The sequence below is a fragment of the Xiphophorus maculatus genome, chromosome 20 (assembly GCF_002775205.1).
Source record: "Xiphophorus maculatus strain JP 163 A chromosome 20, X_maculatus-5.0-male, whole genome shotgun sequence".
NCBI classification, from domain to species: domain Eukaryota; kingdom Metazoa; phylum Chordata; class Actinopteri; order Cyprinodontiformes; family Poeciliidae; genus Xiphophorus; species Xiphophorus maculatus.
The window spans coordinates 15,943,316-15,959,800 of record NC_036462.1 but is presented as its reverse complement, the minus strand read 5'-3'; the positions used below and the strand labels follow the sequence as shown (position 1 = coordinate 15,959,800).

Here is a 16,485-nt window from a genome sequence, read left to right as displayed (position 1 = left end):
AGGGTGTCAAAGGTTAACACCCTCTCTAACGCACAAGTATGCAAATGCTTTTCATTACAATACATGCTCCTTTTCATTTACCTAACATAGCATGTGTCCTGCTGCAGAGTGTGGACTGCTGCCTCACAGATCGCTCGCCCCCTCCCTCTGTCCGTCCCTCATTGCAGGGCTTCTGAGGGTGATGACAGCACAAAAGTTTTTCACACAGGGGGTTGGGCTTGCATTTTGTGGGTCAGCGAGCAACGGCCGATGCAGCAACGCCATGTCATTCAGACCTGGTTCCCCCACCCCACGCACCTCCCCTTAAGCCTCACTGTTCCTGTGGCATCAGCAAAGATAGAGATGGAACGCTGCAGAAAACACCAGGGAGTTTGTGTATTGCAAGCATGAGATCTACCGGCTGCTTTCCACAACTCACAGTGAGAAACCTGAAAACCCTTGTTAAGAGATGATGGATTCACATGTTTGATTATCATGTGAATATGAAGATGAATCCTCATCATTTATTTGCACACAATACATCATTGCAAGATTTCACCCGAGAAAAGCAAACAGGCTCAAAGGTATTTAAAAATGTCCTCATCTGTATTTCACAAATTCATTAGTTTCCTTAGTGTAATATTATATTTCAAGTGGCATGTATCCATTCAGTGCTTGCCAGTATTATATTTGGCCCCTTCCTAAGTCTCTAACTGCCCTTAATGCCCTGAACAGCTGTATATTTTTGGTGGCTAAGATCCAAAAGCTGTTGGAGACATTATAATGAAAGAAAAGCAAGACAAATTCAGAAAAATGCGGGTCCACCGCAATCTATATTAGTGCCATTACATAATTGTAAAAACAAGAGCTATACCTGGATTCAAGTTCAATTTAAATATTATCAGTTAACAATATTTTACCACATAAACATTGAGTGCCAAATACATATCTTAGAAGATATCAAAAGATGCTAAAGAAATTAGGTCAAATTTAATCTAAACATAAAAAAATAAAATAAAAAGAAAGACTGGGATATTAAAGTACAAATATATCAGTGTTGGAAAACTCCAGATGTACAGTTCTGGTGAAAAGTTTATTTACCTCAGTGTTGTAGCTTATAACAATCATTTGAATCATTCTTTTTTCAGACTAACAGTATCATACAACTAACTTCTGTGAATTTCAAAAGTTCAATGTGTCTATTTTGGATTTTCTCAAGTCACAAAGTGGGAAAATTATTCAGACATGCTTAAACCACAAATATTTACTTGGGTATTACGTTTTTTTGTTGACATCTTCAAGCTTCAGGAAATTGTTTTCTCTGGGGTTGTTAAGGAAGCCTATTGTTTTTGAAACATACAGTTTTATCCAAATTCCAGCTATTTGACCCAACCTTTAAAGTAAAGCAAGCTGGTTGGAATGATTCAGGACCAAATTTTAATCCGATGAAGACTACGTGGAAGTTGTCACAGCATTAGTGCCATGAATAGAGAGAGCATTGACCAAGTAATAGGCTTCAACTCCATACTGGACATCTTCTGTCTCTTACTCATTTTGGAGGAGAGTTTCAGGGTCAGACAAGGCAAACGCTGTTTCACCACAACATTTGCATGCTTTTGTAAGCTCAGAGGAGACAAGGTGAGACTTTCACACCAAAGAACTGTACCAACTACCAAGCATGTAGGTGGTAACATCATGCTGTGGGACTGTTTCGCTATAAGAGGTAATGATGGGTTGCACAATATGGGTGGAATGATAAGAGAAGACCAAATTCTTCAACTTTGTCTAAAATAATCATCTAGATGATTGAAAATTGACTCAAATGACTGGTTTTGTAATGGATAAAGCAGATAAGGCTAAAGAGACATACTGACATCAACTATGCTGGAAATATACAGACTGTGGTTGAAATTTGTGTTCTTTAAAACAGAAAAACATTATTTCAAACTACTTTTGATGGGTACAGAAAGAGCATGGCTGAGGTGTTGCTTGCTAATCAATCGTTTGTAAGGGTGTATGTATTTTTGAGGAAGTATACATAATTTTAGCTGCATGGATTAGTAAAGATCTACAGTAAATTAAAATTTTCACATCCAAATTAAGTTTTAAAAAATTGTGTGTTCATTTTCACGCTGTAAAACAAGTGGATGTAAGCTTTTCATTTTAATTGTGTTACACATTTACACACAAGCTAAACATATTCTTTACAAAATAAGATCTAATTAAAGAAACAGATCAATAATTTGCCTTTAAATCAGTTAAAAGTTCTGTTTCTGAGGTTTTTAGCTACATTAAAGGAGTCATTAAAGCTTTGGAGTTAATCCTCGTGAGTATTAAAGGAGATCTGATGATCCTACAAAAGATACAGGCTTTTAAACCACAGAACATTGTGCAATCCCACATCTGATAACAGAAACCACACAAAGCATGATCTGTGAAAAGAAAACAACAACAAAACAATGTGCTGACAAATCCAGGAGATATCCCTGCTGGGCAACTACAATGGCATACCTCTGTTCACCACCCTTGGTGTTTTAGACATGACTGGGCATCACACAGGATGGAAATTTCATCAACATGAAAGAAGTATGCAGAAAACCTCTGTTCTAATGACAACACAACAAAAGCAACATTCTTTCATCCCTGCAAACATTGAATGGATCTTGTAATCGCTTCTTTATCCTTTACTCTCTTGTCTACTCTTTTGTAGAAAAGCCTTCATGTTTTTTTTTTCCCTCCTTCATGTCTTGAGTCATTTCCCTTTGAAAAGTCCACATGCCACCGCTGAAGACACTGCCTCCTTCAGCTCAGGGCGGGTGTCTCTTGTCCATAAAGGCTCCCCCGTGTGCGGGAGAGATCTCGGAAACAAAGGAAACAGCACGTTCTGACAAGTTTTGTATCATGAACAGAAGAACTGTGAGAATGTGGTTAGAAACCCAGGAAGTTACTCATAGGGAACATTGATCTGGTCCCGATTAGTGCAATTACACTGACCTAAACCAACGAGCAGCAGCAGACGAACACAAAAGGTCTCTCAGCATGACAGCAAACTAAGATACTTTGAAATATGAGACCATCTAGACTTACCTTACACTTCAGACATAAAGTCATTTTTATATTAAATATGAATTTTTCACATTTTGTTACAACTGCAAACTTCCACCTGCATTGCTGGACTTTTATGTGTTGTTTTTTTTCAGATTTTTTTCTTTTCATATTAAAAAGTGAAAAGTATGACTCTCTGAATCAATACTTTATAGAACCTCCTTTCTCTTCAACAACAGCTGCAGCTCGTTTTGCGTTATGTCTCTACCATGTTTGCACATGTACAGATGGGAATCTCTAATCATTCCAGTTCGCAAAATAGCTGAATCTTAGTCAGATTTCAATGGAGACTTTCTGTGGAAGCCAATTTTCAAGTCTTGTTCCTCAATTTCAATTAGATTTAGGTCTGGATTTTGATGTGAATATGCTTTGATGTAAGTCTATATTTAGGGTTGTTTTGCTGCTGAAAATGAAACCTCTGTCTCAATCTTTGGTCTTTTGCAGCTTCTAATAGGCTTTCTTTTAAAATTGTCCTTTGTTTTAATGCAGCCATCATCCTGTCAACTAGCTTCCCTTTTCTTGAGGAAGAATACCATCCCCACAGAATGATGCTGCCATCACCATGCTTTATGTACTTGCATGTTGGCCAAGACATTCTCTCACATATTTGCCGTGTTTCACATGTAGGAAGCTGCAAACACTCCTTCTTAAAAGCTAACTTTCAAAAGTGACGATTGTTGCCATGACTTCATAAAGAACAGATTCCTAGAGTAACTAATTGTATAATGCTCAATCAATCAAGCAATCTTGTAAAGCACATGTCAGCAACAAGGCAGTTCAAAGTGTTTTACATCATAAACACACACACACACACACAAAACACAAAGTTATACAACAGTCAACAATTGTCAAGTGCCAACATAAAAATGTTAATTCATGTTTCATTTATACTGCTTCAAAAGCAACTCTTAACAGCTGGGTTTTTAGTCTAGATTTAAAGGAACTCAGTGTTTCGGTTGTTTTACAATTTTCCAGAGGTTTGATCCAGATTTGTGGTGCATAGAAGCTGAATGCTGCTTCTCCATGTTTGGTTCTGCGTACGCAGAGCACACAAGAACCAGAGCCAGAAGCATAAGACCCAAAAGGTCTGGAAGGTTGGTACAACAGCAGATCTTTAATGTATTTTGGTGGTAAGCCGTTCTGTGATTTATAAACTAAATCAGTGGCTGCTTCTTTGATGGATGTTGTAGTTGCTTACAGTAGATGGAGATTCATACCTTTGTAGGTTTGTAATTGTGCCATAATCTTTCTATTTTTGGATGGGATATTTAATCATGTTCTGTGAGACATACAAAGCTTTGGTTTATGGTTTTAAAACCAAAGTCGGATTTAGACTTTTCCACTACAGAACTGTCTACAACTCTCCAATTTGCATTATTTATTGTTATTTCAACTGCTAACTCTATGTTTTCTCTTTGTTTTGTTTTTTTTTTTCTTCCATTTTCTGATTGGCTGTGTTGCCTTCCTGAGAAGTTCATCAGCTGAGATGATGCTGCCAGCAACTAAACATTCTCCCTCTGCTGCTATTAATGTTTTACTTTTCATTACCAGAAGGTTCTCCTACATCAGTGCTTCTGTTCCTTTTTTGTGTATTTGCTGTCTTCTCAATCCTCAGTCGTGGCAGATGGCCGCTCATACTGAATCTGGTTCTGTGGCTGGTTTCTTCCTGATAAAGGTGAGTTTTTCTTCTCCACTGTCACTGCATGCATGCTTAGTATACGGGATTGTTGTAATGTTAACAACACGATGCATGTGAAGTCCACGACTGGATTCAATCTGGATGGAAAACTTTTAAATCTAATTTGAATAATGAACTGAACTTAATGCGCTGCTTGATTCTTGGAATATATGTATTATTGATTGAAATTAATTTTTTTGCATAGTGCCTTGAGATGACTTGCTAACTAAATAAACTAAATCAAATTAAATTGAAATTGAATCTGCTGTGTCTCCATGATTTAGTTTGTTTACCAATGCTCTAAAAAAAAACTGGAATTATACTAAGATTAAACGACACCGGAAATCTGTTTTAAAAGGTGGTTTGTAAAAACCAGTAGCTACACTGGGTTTTCTCCAGGCGTATCAGAGAAAATCAAATGAGAGTAGAAGAACTTTTTTGTGAAAAAAAGTAAGAAAAGAAAACAAAAGAAGTAAAACATTTTGTTTTCCTTCCCAGTCACAATCAGGCACTGATTTGTGTTGATCTATCACTCAGAATGCAAAGCAATACAGTGAAGTTCATAGTTCTCACAAACTATAAAGTAGAAAAGATCGAGGGGTATAAATACTCTCAAAGTGCATTGTGTATATCAAATAACTAGAGCTTAACATTACTGCAAGGCCCTGTGAGCCATTTAAAAATGGGCCTGTCAATCATTCCTGTGTATTATGTTCACTTATTAGCATGCAACAGGTTGTGTATTCAAATTTATCCCAAACTGCAGTCGCTATAATCCTCCTCGTCTGGCAAATGAGGACTGGGGGTGAGGACTGAGAGTGAAATTGCCTTTAGTAAAGAGCTGTGTTAATTCTAATGAGTGTTGGCAAAGCAGCCTAATAAAGATGACAGCACACATTCATATGCATTCATTTGTGTGCTCAGCTTGACGAAGTCTGCCCCGCAGGCTTAACAAAGGGGAGGAAGGAAGCCGGGGGGGATGTGAGCTGTGGAGAATGACTGGGGAGGGGGAGACGTCCTGAAGTCTCTCCATGTCTGAGGTTATGGCAGTGACAGCTGGCTCTGCTGGGGCTTATTCTCTCTTCGGCAGTCTCCAACCATCACCTCCACAATAACAGCCAGACTGCGCAACACACACACACACACAAACACAAACACAGGATGCTCCATCCTGTTTACTGTTTACATTTCACAGAGACTGACCAACTTGGGAGGGCTTGATCACAGGCATTACAGCTGCCCGAGAGGCAGCAGTTTGTTTTTCTGACCACTTCTCTTATCTGTCACACCTCTTAAATACTTCTCAAACCTTTTATCTAAAATGTTGCAAGTTATCCTACAAGAAATATAAACAAACTAATTCTCCAAGGAACTAGGGGTGTAAAAATAGCATTTTGAGTCTAGTTTTCAGAAAGTGAGAAGCTAAGTAGCTATGAAACATTGAACAGCTGGGTCAAGGGTGCTCTGACGGCCACATCTGTTCAGAGGAATAAAAGAGCAGGACCAGAGACAACAACCTGCAGTGTGGTCCACAACAATAAGATCATTACCGAGTCAAAGGGGACACATGCTTTCTCTGAGGGACGCTAGGAGACAGCTGAACAATGCAGGTCGAATAGAAGCTGATATTTGTCCACCAAAAATCAGCTGCTCCTCATCAGTTTTCGTTTTCTTTTCACTTTTTTTAAATAAAGTTGTTCACTATGTAAGAGAGCTGTTATATTTAGTATGTTGAGCTAATAGGACCAATGCTTTAAGGGGCAACAGGACAGCTGTGAAAAGCAGCGGTATCACTCAAAGACCAAAAGAGGGCGCTATTGGTTTAACAACACAGCAAGTGGAAGCACAGTCATATTGTAAACAGCTGATAAAAGCAATTATGACTCCTGAATTTTTTATTATTTAATTGAATCAATACCAATCCATTTTAGAATACATTTAAGAATCCTGATTATGACTTTCAGGACTCTGCATGGTTAAGATGTTTCCCATATTACTGAACAGTTGGACCATACTACAGATCTCATGGCTTAGACCAAAATCCTAAGGTCTAGAAGTCACTCAATTCAGACTGTTGCACCTTGACTGTGGAAAAAAAACAACTAATTTATCAGATTTTTTTTTACCAGCTAAAAAAACTTAATTTATATAGAAGAGGATTGGGGCCACTGAAAAAAAATAATCTGAGATTAAAGTCAGATTTTTTTTCAGTGGCCCTAATCCTCTTCCATACATTTATTTGAAATTAGTTTTCAAAAAAAGCTTAATTTCTGCAAAATTATGTAACTTCAAAAAGTTCAAATCAAATGGTAATAGAACTATTGATATTTGAATAGTTTGTTCAAATACTAACAAACTATTTGAACAAACTAGTTGTAGGAAGGGCGGATTCTATAACAATCTGCCTTTTAAAGGCATCATATCGATGTGTCTCAACATGAAAGTGAGTTTGACAACCCCTGATTAAGAGAGACCAAATAACCTGACAGTCAGCTTGGATTCAAAGCCAAGACTTTCTTGCTGCAAGATAAATTCAAATTCAAAATACTTTATTGATCCCAAAGGGAAATTAAATAGCTGCTTACAAATAGTTTTTATCTATACTCTGTTTTTCATAAGTGTATGGTAATAAAACTGGGTAGAAAAACCGAGAGGAGCGTCCGGAAGAACTATTGCTTCAAAACACCGCCCGCGTGGAAATAGAGCCACGCAGATCACGTGACTGGGACAGGAAGCGTCCTTTGATGGAGTTGTAGGCAGCTCAGTGCAGGTTCGTTGTTTCACTTTTATGTAGCTTGTATGTCCCGTTTATATATATTTATTTACGGCGAAGAGTTATTTATTATCACTTTCTGTCGATTTTTACATGAGGCCACAAGTAGCAACGGCGCTGTGCTGAGTGTTAGCAGCGGAAGTGGAGTTTGACAGCTAGCAGGTGGAATCGAGTGACCAACGAGTTTTTCAGCAGTAAATGTTTGTCTTTTGACACATGAACAAACATCTTTGAGGATGTAATATCGATGAGCAAGTTTAAACCTGGGTCCTTGGCGCTGTAAGTCCTATTTGTTGCCACCTTCGTTAACGTTTAAGTACTTTGAAGCAGCAGCTGTTCACGTCGTTTGTAGCAGTTTGGTGACGTTTATTCATTGCAAATGTAGCCTTTGCACAAAAAAAAAAAAAAAAAAAAAAGCTACAAGGGATTCACCGAGAAATAGTCTCCAGAGGTTTAACGGTGTTTAGCCGGAGATGAATGCGGTTGTCGGGGTAGCAGGTAACCGGGGCACCAAATTTGACACAACGTGAGCGATAACGGACATCAACAGGCAACCAAAGGATACGCGGCGTGTGCGTTAATGTGGGGGACAAACTCCAACACTTTGTCATTGTTTAGGAAAACTGACTAGTTAAGAGTAACCTATTACAAAAATATTTGTTATTTATTTCTTTAAATATATTTTAAAAAGCTTGCATGTTTATGTTCTAGAGGGGCATATGTACAATTTAATGGGGAAATAGCATTAAGATATACATTTTAAATTCCAAGACCAGATGTGATTTAACATTAGTACAGTACAGATCTCTCCCAATTAATATTGACATTTCTGATCCAATATTCTTCCAAATTCTTAGTTATAATACGTCTTTCAAAAATCATTAGTAGTTAGAATATTCTTATACTTGTATATTTGTAAAAGTCCTTTTATTTTACCAAAAGATCTTGGTTCTGCATAATATGATATAGTCATCATTAAAACAGGAACAGGGAATATTCTGCTTTGAGATAAAACTAGTTTTATTCTCTTTCTAGATGAAATATTCTGAAATTAGACTATAAAATATTCACTTTTTTTTATTAAAATGGATTTCATGAGGGCTAACTATCCCGTTTCACATATAAAATCAGTTGGGTTTGTAAAGTACAAGAAATGGGAAATTTTAATCAACAGGCTGACAAAGTTGTGCTTGTCCACAGGGAAAATTAAATTTCAACAATAAACTCCAGCTGTGTTGTCAATAGTGAGGGGGAAAAGACATTGAATAGTAATGCTGTGTATGTGTTGTTTGAAGGACTTTTGAAAATTATGCAAACTTAAATTATGTTTCCTTCGGGATGCTTGTTTTTCCAGAATATTTGTGTTTAGGGAGTGGAAAAAGAATATAAAATGACAATCAATACTGGTTCCTAATATCTTTTTATTGCCTCTGCCCTGCATAGACTGTGCAGGAGCAATGTAAATTACTGTTTAGGACACACAAGTGTTTTGAAACCAACATTTGTGATGTAATAAAACATTACTGCACTGTAAATATTAAACTCAACCATTCAAAGAGACCTTTCTGAACATGATGAACTTTGCTGAGGGGTTCATTGTTAGCTGCACTGTGTTAAAGATCATTTAGATTATTAGTTTCGGTCTGTAGAGAAAATATGTATCAACCCTGAAGCTATATCTGAATGCATAGCATATTCTAGCTTATTGAATATTGTGACTGTACTCCATGACGGGGAAAGAGGAAATATTAAATGTAGGAACGGCACCGGAATAAGAATGTGTCCTCTGATCATTTTTACTTTATTGTGCAGCAATTTTAAATGGAATAGAAATATTATTTATAGTTCTACTGTGGAGAAACTATGCAAATACCAGCTGGGATGTAAACTTTAAATGAGTTTGAAACAGCTGGAAGCAGTGATGGTAGGAAGGATCTGCGATGACGCTCCTTTGTGCACCCAGGATGCAGCAGGTTGTTAATGCAGGAGCTCTCCAGTTCACCAACAACGTTATGCACATAAAAAAATCAATCTGTGCTCCAAATGTTGTACATGTCTTTTTTTTTCTTTATTTTATTTTGCTCGCAGCTTAAGACTGAGGAAGTAATAGGCTAAAACAGAAGCTTATATGTTTAAGATATTTTCCAGTGGAAAGCAGTAAAACACTTTGATCATTTTCAGTTGTCTGGGCTACATTTAGTATTTTTGCATTTGGAAAGCTGATATTTTGTAGCTGCTCATGCAGTTTGGCCTTTGCTGTTTGCATTGCTGCAGTGCAAACATTACAATCAGCAGCTGGGATTCCAGATGTTGCTCATAAAGTCAGCTTCATCCTGTGGGTGTTCTAGTCACTTTGCAATTTTCAGTCTCCCTTTAGATAGTGGAAATTAAACCATTTTTCCTCCGAAATGATGATAATACAGGTGTTTTCATTTACTTAACTACATTATGTAAGCTTTACTTAATCTACAGTATTACATTGAGACATTAAGTGCTGCAAAATTTTTACAATCTTGTTCTCCCAGCGAAAAAAATATGAATTAAAATCAAACATTTTATTAGATTACAATAATCTTATTTTGATTTAAATATAAATGGCTTTTTCAATATTTGTTCTTTTTATCTGTTTCTGCTTGTATTATATTCCAATTAATTTAAACAACTCTAACCCTTCTTCTTATTATTTCTAATTAGAAAAATATTAAAGTATAAATATAAATATTAAAGCACTAAATATAAAGTATAAGAAAACTATTTGGAGTGATTGCTCTTTAAACATAAACATTTAAATGGGGCCTGATAAGTGAAGTAAATAGACAACGGCCAAATCAACATTATGAGCTGATTATTCTTTTCATAATGTCAGAAAAAGTAAAAACGAATGAAGCAAAATAAAGAGTATTTTGCTTTCTTAAAATCAAGAATTGAAGCTGTTATCCATAAAAAAAAATACGTAAGGCACCTGTTTTTTATTTACCTATATTTCCAGTTAATTAAAAACTGTTAACTGTTACATTAATTCAGGCATAGAAGAATTGACTAATATTGGTGTAATGTGAAGCATTCAACATTTTGATCCGTTGGGTTCAACTTAATCAATAATAATCTACTGACCAATAACGTTTTTCATATAATTTCTCCAAGTGTGGAATAGGATGACTTAATATGTTGCAGATTCAAGCCGCTCAATCATCCATCTTTTCTCATTTTCATCAAAATATCCATTTTGTTTAAGTTTTTCTGCCTTTCTCAATAGAGGCCTTTTATCCCTTGCAAAATCGTCAGTAAGTGGGCAGGATTTTCCCAGAATTCCCAATCAGTCCAGCTCTCAGACTGGAAGCTTAACGCCCCTGTGCAAAGAGCAAAAGTCCACACCCCTGGCGGGTGGTCATTGCTGCACACCAGTTTGGATCAATGCCTCTAGAGTCTAGAGGAACAAAAAAAGAACAAGAAACGACGACTTTAAGTAAATAATCTCTTCTGTCATTGCAGATGGAAACGTTTATGGTTTTAAAAAAAAAATTTTGTATCTCTGTTATGTTTAAATTTTGCTTGAGAAATGAGATTTGTTGCACCAATAAGTACAATAACAATGTGTACATTTGTAATTTTATTAATGGAGTTGAACCTTGTCATTTCACCCTATCCCTACATATTTGGGTTGTCCATTAATTGATTAAAAAAATGGATTATTTTGTTCTTCTGTGTCCACACAGGATTTTTGGACAGTTGAGACTAGAAAATGTCTTTAGCTGTCTCACTGCTCCTCATCGCTCTATGTGCTGGCGGAGGATACGGTGAGGAGGGAAAGCGAACTCAGAAAGCTGGCCATGTGTCTGTGGTCATAGTCGGAGGAACTGGAGACCTGGCGAGGAAATATTTGTGGCAGGGATTCTTTCAGCTGTATGTGAGCCAGGTCAGTGGTGGAAACACCTTTTCTTTCTATGGGGGAGGCTTGTCCCCGTCTGAACAGGCCACACCGGTCCTCTTTGAGATCCTGAAGGCGGTCACCTGCTCCAAGGACGTTTCTCAGGACCGCTGCGCCATCCTGAAGGATCAATTCCTGCGGCTCTCGCAGTATCGGCAGCTGAAGACTTTGGAGGACTACCAGGAACTGGCCCGGCACATCGAGCAGCAGCTCCAGCAGGAGGGCATGACAGAGGCCGGACGCCTCTTTTACCTCTCAGTCCCGGCTTTCGCGTACGCAGGTGTTGCAGAGAAGATCAACAGCAGCTGCAGGCCGGCCGGCGGGACCTGGCTGAGGGTCGTCCTCGAGAAACCGTTCGGACACAACTACCGCAGTGCTCAGGTGTTAGCTACCGAGCTTCTGGGTGCATTGAAGGATGAAGAGATGTACAGAATCGACCACTACTTAGGGAAGCAGGTAAGAAAAGATCCATCACACCATGTTACTGTCCCACCAGGCAATTTACATGTTTAATTACATTTTTTTATTCTTCTTTTCATGAAAAAAGGTGGTGTCAAAAATACTTCCATTCAGGATAGAGAACAGGAAGTTTTTGGATCCCATTTGGAACAGGCATCACATTGAGAAGATAGAGATTGTTTTAAAGGAGACTCTGGATGTTAAAGGTGATTAAAGGTTTCCTCCATTTTGTTTTTACACATCTTCACACTCACTACTAGCCAAATAAATTATTATTGTTTGGAAGTAGCATAACGCTACACTGAAACATTTAGATAAACCGAGTTAACCGAGTCAGGGGGAAATAAATCCATGTTTAGAAATATTAGAAATGACAAAACCACTTTATTTTCTAAGTTGAATAGTGTGTCTAGGAATTTTAATCAAAAATCCATGACATATTCTTTTCTTATTGTGTAAATATAGGTAGGTGGCATTGTGAACTCTTTTAAATAACAGAACATTTCCAATAAAAGCTGATCGTCTCTACAAAGAAAACAAAAATGTTTCCTCATTTAGTCTTTAAATATAATAATGATCCAAAATATAAGACCAAAGTAACACAAAAATGGTTCATCTTGATCTGAAAACCTAAATTCTGCAGAAAACATGTGCAGAGAATAGAAGAGAACAAAGGACTCTGGAAAATGAAGATATTTTGTAAAAGCAATTCTCTCTTAATGTCATTTTTTCTCTTCATTTGGATTTTTTTCTAGTTTTTAGTGGGAGAATATTGCAACAAAGGGTCTATAAATGACATAGACATCTTTAACAAACTTATTTAGTTCTTTCATCAGCTCTTATCCTGAACTAAATTTGATTAAGTGTAAAAGTGTTTGCTGCTTTTAGAAAAGTACTAAACGTCATCTAACTCTGGAGGTTGTGCACCTTTACTCTTTTAAGGCTTGTCATTCACCCCATGCTAATTGCTCCATAAACGGCTACATAAGACAATAAACAGGGCCATCAGGTCATCTGTTGTTCTTTCAACAATACCCAATCCAGAGAAACTTCAGAAAGGGAGGTCAAAGTTCAGATCAGAGTTCATATCCTTAAAAAAGGGTTAGTTAGTGCTTTATTCTCTGGATCAGAAAATATGAAATGTGAATGTTTCAATGTGAATGAAGTTAAGGTGGTGATCGTGACAGTTTCAATCTTGCTATAAAAATGTTATGCATACCTAATGTAAAACGAACTTACTTATTGAACCTTTTTATCTCTTCAGATTGTTAAAATTAAAGCAGTGCAGCCCTACTTTGGTCAAAACTGTCTCAGTCCAACACATAAACAAGTTACTAAATAGATATTCATGGAATATATATTTCAAAATGTGTCAGTCTGTTACATAACTATATTTGAAAATAATTCATTACAATTTGTATCTATTGTATAATCATATAGAATATCGTATAGAATAATTTCTGTATAAATTATTTAATTGTAAAAGTTATAGTTAGTTAGATAAATTAGTTAAATGTCATGAATAACACTTCTGAGCAACCCTACAATTCTTAAAGGGACCAGAGTCCAATAATTCAAAACTTAAATATTTTTAATTCAGAATTATTTAATTAATATTTAAGAAAACTTTGAAGAGTTATTTCAAACTTGTGCATCTAAAGCTTATATTGCCACATAACATATTTAGATATTTTAAAATATTTGTAATATTTTTTTTTTCAAGCTTATCAGAGTGGGTGGGTGGAAATAACGATGCCAAAACATGAAGTTTGGTGGAGCTACACTGATGGCTTAAAGTGTGTCATAATGGACTGCGGCACAGAAAGTATTTACCATAAACATTTACTAAAATATATGTAGCGTTTAAACATAGGAATGAATTCACATAGATATGTATGTATTCAGGTATTTAATTTTAATTTCATTTATCAAATAAGATATTTCACTTGATAGATATTTTGTATTATATTTTTTTCAATATAACCCAATAACTGATTTCATTTTTGAAAATATGGCTCCATGCTGCCTCTTGTTTTGGTGCCTCAGGTCGGATTTCCTTCTACGACGAGTACGGAGTGATCCGAGATGTCCTGCAGAACCACCTGACCGAGGTCATGACCCTGCTGACCATGAAGCTTCCTGCTAATGTGAGCAACAGTGGAGAAGTTCTTCGAAACAAGCTGGAGGTCCTCAGCTCCATGCTGCCGTTAGGAAAGAGTCAGGCGGTCATCGGACAGTACCAGAACTACAAAACCGAGGTCCAACAGGAGCTGAATAAAACCAAAGAACATGTCAGTATGACATCAACCTTTGCAGGTGAACACACAACTTTCTTTCACAATATTACTTGTCTTTATTTATGGCTATCGTACTGCTTGAATGTCTCATTTGGACATGTTACACTCACAAATGTCAGTTTAATTTGTTGGTACGTTGTGAGTCATAAAATGGTTCATAAAAATGTAGAAAAAGGAAAATAATCAATCGATTTGTAATTTCAAGAGGGTTGAGAGATTTTGGACTGATCTTAACAAAATGTCTCAAATTGAGTTCGAATGGAAGCATCTGTAAAGGTCAGATTTCAAGTCATACCCCAAATTCTCAGATTTAAAGTTTCGCCTTGGACTAGGCCACTCTGAACTCATGCAAATGCTTTGTTCTAAACTATTCCATTGTATGTCTATGATTGTTTTTTTGTAGAGCCTCTGACATGATCTGCTCTTATTTAGCTTCATCTTTCCTGTTCATGCTAAAGGAAGACATTTCCACAGCATAATACTGTGTAAATGAATGCTGTGTTAGGCGATAAAATGTTTATTTTCCTATTTTAAAAAGTTATTGAATAATTTTTTTACTTGGATCTTTTAATGTGTTTGTAATATTGTACAAAAAAGGCTTAAGTGGTTGAATAAAAACTCTACAGATTGTGCCTATTTATATGAATAATCTTTAGAATAATTAACAAAATAATCAATTACTAAAATAGTCAGTAGTCGCATCCTTAGTATTTTCTTTACTGTGTTTGTTTAATTTGTAAATATAAATTCTGCTTTTGTTGCAGCCGTTCTGGCCCATATCGAGGATGCGCAGTTCGAAGGCGTTCCTGTTCTTCTGATCTCTGGGAAGATGTTAGACGAACGCGTCGGGTACGCGCGCATCCTTTTCAAGAACGACGTCTTCTGCCTTCAGAGCCAGAACAATGTCCACTGCAAACCTAAACAGATAGTTTTCTACTTCGGCCACGGCAGTCTCAAATATCCAGCGGTTCTGGTCAGTAAGAACTTATTCAAACCAGCTCTGAAAGGCGGCGAGTGGAAGGAAGTGACGGAGCACAAAAACGTTGACGTTTTGGGTTTGCATATTTCCGATTACTTTGTGCAAACTCCGACAACAGAAAGGGAAGCGTATTCAGAGCTCATCTATCACATTTTTGCTGGACAGAAGAATAATTTTGTCAGCACTGAAAACCTGCTGGCCTCCTGGGAAGTCTGGACTCCGCTCCTCAGCGCCCTGAAGGGCTCCTTCCCTCGGATCTACCCTGGCGGTGCCGACAACGGAGACATGCTGGACGTTCATCTGAGGGGGAAGGAAATCCGCTTCTACAGCGAGGCCGTGATCATCAACCCGGATCAGGTGGGAGGGGCGTCGGCCAGCAGCTTTCAGGTGATGCAAGGGAAGTTTCGCAGTGCTCAGATGGTGTCCGCCTGGTCGGAGGAGCTGGTGGAACGGCTGGCCGCGGATATGCAGGAAGCAGCCGAGGCAGCCGTGCGGGAGGGCGGAGTCTTCCACCTCGCTCTCTCTGGGGGATCCACTCCGCTCGCTCTGTTCCACAGGCTGGTCCTGCGCCACTTCTCCTTCCCCTGGAGAGACACACACATCTGGATGGTGGATGAGCGCTGCGTCCCGCTGACTGAGACGGAGTCCAACTTCCACAGCATGCATGAACACCTGCTGCAACACGTGAGGATACCGTACTACAACATCCACCCCATGCCGGTGCAGCTCAACCAGCGGCTCTGCGTGGACGAGGACGGAGGAGCCCAGCTGTACGAGAAGGAGATCAGCAGACTCGTTAACGTTTCCAGCTTTCACTTTGTGCTGCTGGGCGTCGGATACGACGGCCACACCGCTTCTCTGTTCCCCGGCGGGAAACTGAACGAGACTGGAGGAAGTCTGGTGGCGCTCACAGAGAGCCCCATCAAGCCCCATCAGAGAATGAGCCTCACCTTTAGCGCCATCAACCGAGCTCGCACCGTCGCTCTGCTAGTGATGGGCAAAGGCAAACATGAGCTGGTCACCCAGCTGAGCCGAGTTAAGGACAACCTGGAGAAATATCCCGTCACCTGGGTGAAGCCAAATAACGGAAGGCTAGTTTGGTATATAGATTATGATGCACTTTTAGGATAGGTGATTATGCACTGTAAAAACACAAACACCAAGTATTTTCAAACTGTTTTCTAATGCAAAATATCTTTGTACACCAGAAATAAGATGAAATTAACTTTTCAGCAATAAATAGGAGGTTGTTTTAAGTAAATGATTAATATTGATGAAAAGGTTCTG

General features: G+C 38.0%; 1 protein-coding gene across 3 annotated transcripts; it reads left to right on the top strand.

Moving 5' to 3' along the window:
* Window positions 1–7,437: 7,437 nt before the first annotated feature.
* Window positions 7,438–16,413, top strand: h6pd (hexose-6-phosphate dehydrogenase/glucose 1-dehydrogenase). Of its 3 annotated transcripts, none has more exons than XM_005797018.3 (5): window positions 7,438–7,532; window positions 11,252–11,919; window positions 12,011–12,128; window positions 13,969–14,238; window positions 14,984–16,413. In XM_005797018.3, the coding sequence occupies exons 2-5, from the start codon at window positions 11,278–11,280 to the stop codon at window positions 16,327–16,329; spliced, it is 2,376 nt and encodes a 791-aa protein (XP_005797075.1). In that variant the 5' UTR covers window positions 7,438–7,532; window positions 11,252–11,277; the 3' UTR covers window positions 16,330–16,413. The 3 variants fall into 3 exon arrangements, with proteins under 3 accessions (XP_005797075.1, XP_023181345.1, XP_023181344.1); XM_023325577.1 differs by lacking the exon at window positions 7,438–7,532 and adding an exon at window positions 7,539–7,814; XM_023325576.1 differs by lacking the exon at window positions 7,438–7,532 and adding an exon at window positions 10,898–11,001.
* The last annotated feature ends 72 nt before the right edge of the window (window positions 16,414–16,485 follow it).